The sequence below is a fragment of the Odocoileus virginianus genome, chromosome 22, assembly GCF_023699985.2.
Source record: "Odocoileus virginianus isolate 20LAN1187 ecotype Illinois chromosome 22, Ovbor_1.2, whole genome shotgun sequence".
NCBI classification, from domain to species: Eukaryota; Metazoa; Chordata; class Mammalia; order Artiodactyla; family Cervidae; genus Odocoileus; species Odocoileus virginianus.
This window is the reverse complement of record NC_069695.1, coordinates 6239530-6249690: the sequence shown is the minus strand read 5'-3', so window position 1 is coordinate 6249690 and position 10161 is coordinate 6239530. Positions and strand designations below refer to the sequence as shown.

The window sequence follows — 10161 nt, the reverse complement described above, 5'->3', positions numbered from 1 at the left end:
TTTCACTTTTTACCTGATAGACATTCTTGCCGAACACAGTGTCCCAGCTTGCCAGGAGTTGTTTTCCAGTACATTGAAGACCATTTAAACTGTCTTCTGATTTTCACTTTTGATTTAGAGTGGTCAAAAAAGGAGCTTGCCAGGAGGTGATAATGGTAAAGAATCTGCTTGCCAAGTGGTAAAAAAATCTGCCCGCAAATGCACGAAGCACAAGAGACATGGGTTTGACTCCTGGGTTGGGGAAATCCTCTGGCATAGAAAATGCAACCCACTGCGGTATTCTTGCCTGGGAAGTCCCGTGGACAGAGGAGCCTACAGTCCATGGGGTCGCAAAGAGTCGGACATGACTGAACACACACAGAGATGGAGCTTGTAATAAAACGTAGTCGTCTAAGTTTTTTAGAAAGGTAGGGAGCCAGGTCTCTGATGCCAGCTTTTCCAGGTACTCTGCCTCATTCTTCGCTGCTCTAAGATTTATGCCACAGCTGAGAAGTGTGAATTATAGTTTTAAAATCCCAAGTTCTCCAACCATTACATAATAGTGGACTCAGATCCAATCAGAGCAACACTGTGTTAATGAAACAAGATTTGTTCTGGCTATAAGGTTAAAAAAAAGAAGAAGAGGAAAGAAAAAGAAAAAAGCAGCTGACAGTGATTTAAAGCATAAGTCATTTATTGTTTCCTTAGGGAGAAATTCAGAGATTTGGAATTCAGTTACATAACTTTTTTGTGTGTGTGAACACAGCTATTACACACAAGAAGACATGTCTGCTCTTGAACTAGGATCTTTGTAAGTTTATTAATATTTTGGAAAATTCATGCCACTAGCTACTGTCTCCCCACCCAAAGTTGGCTTATATGAAATGCATGAATGAAAAAGATCTTAAGTCATTTTTTCCCCTAGGCTCTACTGCATGCCGCTTTGCCAAAGGGTCAGACTGCAGGAGCCCTCAGATTGCTCTGAAACCCCACCTCACTTTTGCACGCCCTGTTGTGTACCCTTGTCCTTGTGAAAAGTGGAAAAGCGCCAACGAAGGTCTTTCTTTTCTGGTTCCTGCTCCTCTCAAAGATCAGGATTCATCAGAAACGGTGACGAATTCATTCCATAGCCTAAAGCCAGGTACAGGATGCTAAGAAGCAGATGAGATTCACTGAATAATCCTTGATTTATGTACTTAAGAGCTACTGAAGTGTACTTATTTCCTATTTTTATCTTTAATTCTAGCAAAAGCTATTCTAATGTTTTCTTTCCCCCTCCCTGTCTATCTCAAGAGAGCTGCTGACTTCAGCACAAAAGATTTCACTCATCATTCACCTGCAATTATCATGATCCAGTAATCTGAACATTGTCTTATTTTTGGACAGCTTTTGAAATTAGTCATCACCATAAGCCTTCTGTTTAGCCACAGAATTCTGCACTATCCACAATCAAGGAGTGGCTTTGTGGGCTTTTTTTAGAAGCAAAAACTGAATTCCTCACCTGTGAGAAATCAAGTTTCAGTAACTTTGAATAATCTTTGTGAAATAAGGAAGGCAAGTGTTTATATCTTCTCAGAATCCTTAGAGTCCTAACGTCGAGATAATTTTCTGCAGGTTGTTTTGGGAAGGGAGCAAATTTTTTCTACTTTTTTCTCAACTAACATACATTGTGTACTTTGGGGTTGAAATTGGAAAATTTCCCAGGAAACGGATGACTATTACTTTGCATGATCCAGATTGAGTAAATACGCAATTATTAATTTAGCATGAATTCAGTATTTCCTAACTTCTAATCCACAGAGTGAAAACAGATATCTTTGGAACTCCACGGGAGATACCAGCCCTTTCAGAATGGATGGCAAACAGCAACAGCAGCATGCTGTGGATGTTGAACAACACCCGACTGAGTTGGTGAGTAGTGTACATACCTTTTTTTCCCCAACAATTTCCTTTATTGTCTTCTTAGTTATTTATAACAAGGGAAATATCAGCCAAGATTCACTACCAACTGGAAAATAACTGTTACAAACATTTTATCAAAGAAGATACACAGCTGGCAAATGAACACATTAAAAATGTTCAACGTGATGAACCATTTAGGGATATGCCATCAGACCATAGTTAGATACCCCTGCACAGGTAAGATTGAATGTACTGACCATATCAACCAAGTACAGGGAACTGGAATGTTCCCATACTCTTGATGGGAATGTAAAAATCATTCACTTTGGAATATATGAAAGCATATATTCATATAAAGAATTATATCTTCTCTCATATCTAACATTCTTGCTTTCTATGTTTAATATTTAACCCTCCCCCAAACTGAACTTGCATTTTTTTCCTAATGTTTACTATTAGGGGATGAATGTAATCTGGATGTTACTAATAGGAGTCGCAAGTATTGAGGGAGTTACATAGTACCAATTGAAGTAACCAGTTGTGCTATACCATCATTTGATAATTGTGCAATATACTTTTTGCCTAAACTTTATATTTATATCAGAAATTTATAATAATGTATGAGTGGACAAGATTTTAGCAGATGATTTGAAGTGTTATATTGACAGCAGATATTAACAATATTGTTTATATTCATACATATTTAAATCCAATGAAAATATTTATTCTCATTGGATTACTTGTTTCTAAAGTAGAAATTTATGGAAAATGTCTCATGGTGGGGGGACTTATGCTTAAACTGTTACTCTAGGCAAATAAACATCATATTTCTTAGAACATATTAAGGGTCCCTTTCATCATTCGCACAAATTCTTTCATCTTATAAATAACTAGTGACAGAAATTGAACTCAGGTTGCTCACATTTATAATCATTTCCTTACAAGATGCTACTTTTCAAAAAGCTTGAGTACTAGCTTTCTAACAAGGAGAAATGGATTTTATGATTAACTTGATGTTGCAGAACCAAGAGAAAAGTCAGACAAGATAAACATGAAGATATGACTAAGTATAAAAATTGTTTTGCAACTTGAAGGTTGTATTTGTGTTCAGTTTGGGAATCCAATATCTAGACTACCATAGACCTAATTTATAGGCTGCCTCTTACTCCATGGAAGCTGCAAAATTCCATTGCTTTAATATCATATATACATCATTTTATTTCCTTCTCCTTTCCCCACATGTCAAAAATATTTATGCAATTTATTCCATTAAGTCAAATAATTAGTTAATTATGCAAAATACCCAGTAAACCAACTTCTGAGACCATAAAAAGGAATCATTTGGCTTTCCTATTTTTTAGTAATCTGACTGGCAACCTATGACTAACCTCTTATATTCCCTGAAACAAGGGGTGGAATATTTTCTTTTAATTCTTTATGAGTTTGTTTTCTTACTTTAGAACATTTGGAAAAAACAGAAAATTACAAAAAAAAATTTAAAAATCACCCATGACCCTTCCCAGAGGAAAAAAAACCTGCTAATATTTTGCTTCTTGCCCCCCATCCAATTTATTTTTATTCTTTTGATTGCTTTATTTTATCATATGAAATTTTTGTCAATTTATATTCAGAGAACTGAGAGCTTATACTACAAAAATCTTTTCTTAGATGTTATTAAAGTTGTCTTTTTGCTTTTCAGTAAAGTTTTGTGGTCTTCTCTATATAAATTCTATAGCATTTTATAGGCTTAGCAATTTTATTTTTTTGTTTGTTTTTAATTGTATTTATTTATTTATTTATATTTATTTATTTTTAATTGGTTGATGGTTGTTTTACAATATTGGTTTGATTTCTGCATACATCAACATGAATTAGCCATAGGTGTACATATGTCCTATCCCTCTTGAATCTCCCTCCCACCTCCCACCCTTTCAACCCCTCTAGATTGAGGGAGCCCTGGTCTAGAGCCCTCGTTTGAGTTCCCTGAGTCAGCAAATTTCCATTGTAGACTTAGCCATTTAAAATGCATCCCTAAACCCTCTTACACTCTTGGTGGGAATGCAAACTAGTACAGCCACTATGGAGAACAGTGTGGAGATTCCTTAAAAAACTGGAAATAGAACTGCCATATGACCCAGCAATCCCACTCCTGGGCATACACATGGAGGAAACCAGATCTGAAAGACACTTGCACCCCAATGTTCATCACAGCACTGTTTATAATAGCCAAGACTTGGAAGCAACCTAGATGCCCATCAGCAGACGAAGGGATAAGGAAGATATGGTACATATACACCATGGAATATTACTCAGCCATTAAAAGGAATTCATTTGAATCAGTTCTAATGGGATGGATGAAACTGGAACCTATTATACAGAGTGAAGTAAGTTAGAAAGATAAAGACCAATACAGTGTACTAACGCATATACATGGAATTTTAAAAAAGATGGTAATGATAACTCTATATTCGAAACAGAAAAAGAGACACAGATGTACAGAACAGATTTTGGACTCTGTGGGAGAAGGCGAGGGTGGGATGTTCTGAGAGAATAGCATTGAAACAAATATACTATCAAGGGTGAAACAGATCACTAGCCCAGGTTGGATGCATGAGACAAGTGCTCAGGGCTGGTGCACTGGGAAGATCCAGAGGGATGGGATGGGGAGGGAGGCGGGAGGGGAGATCGGGATGGGGAACACATGTAAATCCATGGCTGATTCATGTCAATATGTATGGCAAAAACCACTACAATATTGTGAAGTAATTAGCCTCTAACTAATAAAAATTAATGGAAAAAAAATAAAATGCATCCCTACTACCCTAAATAGCAGTTGCTGTCACACACACACAGACCCACACATAAAACAGTGCTGCTTCACATACATTTTGTACTTTTATAAACAGTCACTTTGATGAGATCTTATTACTTTTTATAGAGTATTTGGCTAATTATTTGGAATTCTGTAGGGCAACATATCATCTGCAAATAATGTTAATTTCATCTTCACATTTCCGTTATTTATACACACTGATGAGAACTTCTAGAAGACCAGTACCTGATATTGGTGGCAGGAGACATTCTTCTCTTCTCCTGACTCTAAAAGAATGTCTCTGAATGTTTCACTGTTAAATATTATGGTCATTGCTTGGAGATAAACATTGCTCATCACATTTGGGAGTTATTCTTTTCTTCTAGTTCTTTGGGGTTGGTATCATTTGTTTGCTTTTACCACTTTTAAATGCTGAAATTTGTTAAATGAGCAGTGAGCATTGAGATGATTATTTTCCTTCTTTGATCATTTAATATGAAAAATGTACTTGTATAATTCACATCATGAAACCGTTTATTAGAGTTTCAGATTTTCCTAGAACTTGGTCAGTTCTTCCTGGAATACAGATTGGATTCAATAATTTTTTACATGTTTTATGAATTTATGTGCCTAGATCAAATAAATTTTCTTCATCCTTAAAAATCAGGGTTGATGAATTCTTGATGTTAACATTCTTTCTCTGCAGTTACCCAGAAATCCCTATGGTTCAAACGAAGGAACACATTGTGGTTGTAGATTGCCTGTTGTGACCTTACAGCCGCAGTGGGTGAGATTTGGGGCCCGGGGGGCAGTGGGGCATCTTCACTCGTCCTTTGAGGTGATGCTAAGCCCAGGTAGACAGGCTCTGCTTGGTTAGCCCCTCCGAAGGGGTCTCCTCTCCTTCAACGCCTTGCCTGTCCTTTGATGGCTCTGTGCTTCTTGGGCGTCCCCCCACCCCCATAACTCCACAAGCTCCGGGCAATGCGGGGGACCCGCTGGCCCAGTAATCTATCAGTACTGTAGTCTATTCCTATAAGATCCTGCTCCATACCAGAGCTGATCGTTTTTTCTACTTTGATGTCTTCCTAAGTTCAGTGAACTTTCTTTTGTTTATGTTTAAGAGATCAAAAATGTATTTAGTGAATTATTTTCTAGTTGCCAAATCTCAGAATGTCATTTGAAAATGGGAGATGACAGTGAGCCAAATACCTGTCACTTTCCATCACTCCAAGATAACCAGTCTCCATGTTCTGATGGGCCTTCGGTTTTTCTCTCCTGGATGGCTAATTAGATAATTTAATTTATACTGTAAGTATAGTAGCTGATGTGAGGTCATCACGTGATTTATTCCTGAGGCGACCTATTTGCATTTAAGGTGATCCCTTTATTACTTAAGTGTAAAGGGTTAACTAAGAGGGGACATTTTGACCTTATGCACTTACGGACAAGGTGTGTATATGTATATGTGTGTGTGTGCGTGTGAGAGAGAGAGACAGAGAGAAAGAGAGGAGAAATTTATTCATTTAAATTATAGCATTTGAAGTAATGAAAAAAATTACCCATATTCTAATGGAAATCGTTTACCTAAGTCACCACTGTGTTCTTGCTGAAACGTTTACTTTTCATAACCCTGTGCAGGCAACAGCAAAGCCATGGTCGCCCTGGAAAGTGTTTCTGCTGTGTCTCCTGGCCTGTCTCATTGCCGCAGCCCTTGTTGTTCTGCTCTTCTATTTTGTCCACTTGGGCAAGCCCGCGGCCGGCACCACCATCGTCATTCATGCCGACGGCAAGTCCAGTCACGTCACCTGCATTCCTGGTGCTGCCCCATCTCCGGGCCCATCCTCCCTGCCTGTATCCCAGAGCACTCTGCCTCCTACCCTGGGGACCAACTACAGCTCCTCCACCCCGGGGCTCCCAGCTCCTACGGAGATGACTATGAGCTCAACGTTGGTCCACGACGTTGAAATTGAAGATGAATGACATTTGGGGGGTGTCGTCAGCCCTCCTCAAGCAAGACCCACCCACTGATCCTGAACGAGGCATGTCCAAGGTATTCTCCCCTCCAGTCGAGAGGTTCCAAAGCATTTAGCTTTATGAGACTTGCCCTCTTGCTCATTCATTTGCTGTGTTCCATATGAGAATGATACCAGTGTTCTCAGTCAAGGACCCTCAAATCTTCAAATGATTGGAAAAGAAAAATTTCAACTGAGCGCAGTTGATTCATCCTGACTAGGGCCCAGAGTTTCTTTTCATCCTGTAAAATCCATCTTAATTTTATTAATGAGGATTTCAACTGCTGGAGAAGCTGTCGGCCTCCTGACAAGCCAGTATTTACCATCTAGTTATTGATTATTTCCCAATCTCATACACTTGACTCTTCTCAGTATTTATATTCCAGTAGGGAAATAAGGAAGTGTTCAATTAATGTGGTTAACGAACATAAATTATTAGGGAACTATTCATCATTACAGAAGTTTTCCTACTATTGGGGGGAAAGGAGGGCTGATCAATGAGGTTAGAAATGATAAAGATAGGTTTCAGAGAAGGGCTGGAAGTTAAACAAAGGTGGAAGTTTAAGGGGAGATCATTAAAACAGAAAATGAGAGGGCTAAGGGGATTTGATAGATTTAAAATCTAAAACACGCTTCGAAACACTTCAACTGTAACAGATGGTGTATTTTCTCTATACTTTTTTCTGATAGTGTCAATATTATTCTCTGTACTTGATATTTTGCTTAAAGTATTATAACCTGCTGCTTATAAAATTTGAACTTTTATATTGTCTTATACTTTGTAACTTTGAGGGCACATGGTTTATAATTTGGTGAGAAACACAAGACCCTTGTTCAATGTTACTTGTATTTTGAATGTTTAACACTCACTAGAAACATAAACACTTTATTCTGGAGACTTTGGGGTTGAAATCAACCTGCCCATTCCATCCTCAACCTCCAAACTCTACAAAAGAGGAAGACTGGTCGGAGAAGGCAGCTCCTGTTCAAAGACTCAGACCCTACGGGTGGCAGTGGACCCAGGATGTCTTTGGCACAGCATCGGAGGTTCTAAATAGGTTCCAAAAGCATTAAAAGATTTTATGTTATAGGCCATTCTAGGTTCGTTTGCTGTAGCCAATAATAGGACATGTAAATTACACAAACCTTGGGGCTTTATTGAGTAATTAGGCTCTGCCCAAGAAAAATTAGAAATGTGGTCATTCTCTAGGTAACTGTTATTTTAGGGAAGCTAGTATTATTTCTCAGACACAGGGAAATGTATAAATTTGAGTCTTTGAAAAGTTTTTCAGACAGTTTACCAACATTATTTGATAATAGAATTTAAGATGATAAAAGGCATTATATAAATTTTAGAAATTTCACAAAGCTCTAGAGGAGATTAATGGGCAAAAAGGAGAAGGTATGCATGCATTTTTCCCTTGTAGAGTTTTTTTTTTTTTTTTAATTAGAGGACAATTGCTTTACAATGTTGTGGTGGTTTCTGCCACACGACAAGGTGAATCAGCCATGAGTATTTATATATATGTGTGTTTACTTAGTTGCTTAGTCACGTCTGATTCTTTGCGAGCCCATGCACTGTAGCCCACCAGGCTCCAGGCAAGAATACTGGAGTGGGTCGTCCTGCCCTTCTCCAGAGGATCTTCCTGACCCAGGGACTGAACCTGGGTCTCCTGCATTGCAAGCAGGTTCTTCACCATCTGAGCGACAGGGGAGGTCCTATTTATACTGATCCCGTCCCTCTTTAGCCTCCGTCCCACCCACTCCTCCAGGCGGTCACAGAGCAGCGAGCTGAGCGCCCTATGGCACACAGCAGCTGCCCACTAGCTCTCCGCTTTACACTGCTGGTGTATCTATGTCACCGCTACTCTCTGCATTCACCCCACCCTCCCCTTCTTCCACCGTGTCCACAAGTCCATCCCCTATGTCTGCATCTCTATTCCTGCCCTGTAAATAGCTTCATCAGTACCATTTTTCCAGATTCCATATATATGTGTTAATGTATGGTATTTGTTTTTCTCTTTCTGGCTTAACTTCAGTCTGTATAACAGGCTCTTGGTTCATCCACCTCAGTTTAACTGACTCACATTCATTCCTTTTAGTGGCTGCTAGTAGAGTTTTAAATCAATTCATTTCTATTGTGTTTTTGATTTATATGCTTGTGAAGAAGAAAGATTAAATTCCCTAGTTTCAAATGTACTTCCTTATATGATTTAAATTTTGCTTTGCAATATAAAAGAAAAAAAACCTTTTAATACAAAGATCTTAAAATGTACCATTAATAAAAAATTTAAAAGAAAATTTCGTATCCTAGAAGCCATTTGAAATAGCTAGATGTGACTTAAAAAAAAGCTGTTCTTTTCTTCCTTTGCTGTTTAAGATTATATAGGGTGCACTATGGTAAAACGGGGAGGATAACTTCATTGTGTTTAAGGAATATGCTCCTAGCAATGGATTTCCTATGTTAAATATTGGAGGATATTGTAATAAGGGTTATCTGAGATCATCAGATTTCTGTGCTTTATAAAACGGGGTTGTGAATGAGCTCTCAGACTCATGTATTGCTTTAGACTTCTACAGTTTAATAAAATCTCTCTTTGAATTAATTTTTATTGGGGGATAGCTGCTTTGCAATGCTGTGTTAGTTTCTGCTGCCCAGCAAAGTGAGTCAGTTGCACACACATCCCCTCCTTCTTGGATTTCCTCCCCATTTATGTTACCAGGGAGCGCCGAGGAGAGTCAGTCTACCAGGGATCAGTACCCAACTGTCGTGTCCAACTCTTTGCAACTCCATGGACTGCAGCCTGCCAGGTGGGTTGCCAGTTCCATCGCTAGGGGATCTTTCCGGCTCAAGGATCAAATCCACGTGTCCTGCATCTCCTTCATTGGCAGGAGGATTTTTTACCACTGAGCCACCAGGAAAGCCCTGAGTGGGGTTTCCTGTGTGAAACAGCAGATTTTCATTAATTATCTGTTTTATGCCTAGCAGTGAATATCTGTCAATCCCAATCTCTCAGTTTATTCCCTGCTTTCCCCTTGTTAACAGAAAATTTGTTCTCTAATGTCTGTCTCTCTGTCTGTTTTGCCAGTAAGTTCCTCTGTACCACTTTTCAGGATTCCACCTATAAGCCATATTAGTAAAATCTGAAAGTATTAAGCAGCATTGTGGAAAATGTCTTCACCATTTAAGACACATTACTCAGATTAAAATTTTTCAAAGTACTATGAAAATACTGAAGTGTGCTTATTCAATAAGAATGTAATCATCCATTATAATGACTTATTCAGTAAGTATTAAAACCATATATTTCTAGTATTTATTATTTCAAAAATTTATTCACTGTATTGAATGACAATAATATATTTTAAAATAGTCAGGAAATTCTCTACTTAAAACATCTTCTACTAGAAATTTTCAGGTCCATTATTTATTCTTAAACGCGAAGTAATCCTTGT

At 38.3% G+C, this 10161-nt stretch overlaps 1 protein-coding gene across 1 annotated transcript; it reads left to right on the top strand.

Moving 5' to 3' along the window:
* Nucleotides 1-1541: 1541 nt before the first annotated feature.
* LOC110127419 (dynactin-associated protein) lies at nt 1542-9311 on the top strand. The gene is made up of 4 exons (XM_070452501.1): nt 1542-1593; nt 1780-1890; nt 5400-5480; nt 6332-9311. The coding sequence occupies exons 2-4, from the start codon at nt 1831-1833 to the stop codon at nt 6671-6673; spliced, it is 483 nt and encodes a 160-aa protein (XP_070308602.1). The 5' UTR covers nt 1542-1593; nt 1780-1830; the 3' UTR covers nt 6674-9311.
* The last annotated feature ends 850 nt before the right edge of the window (nt 9312-10161 follow it).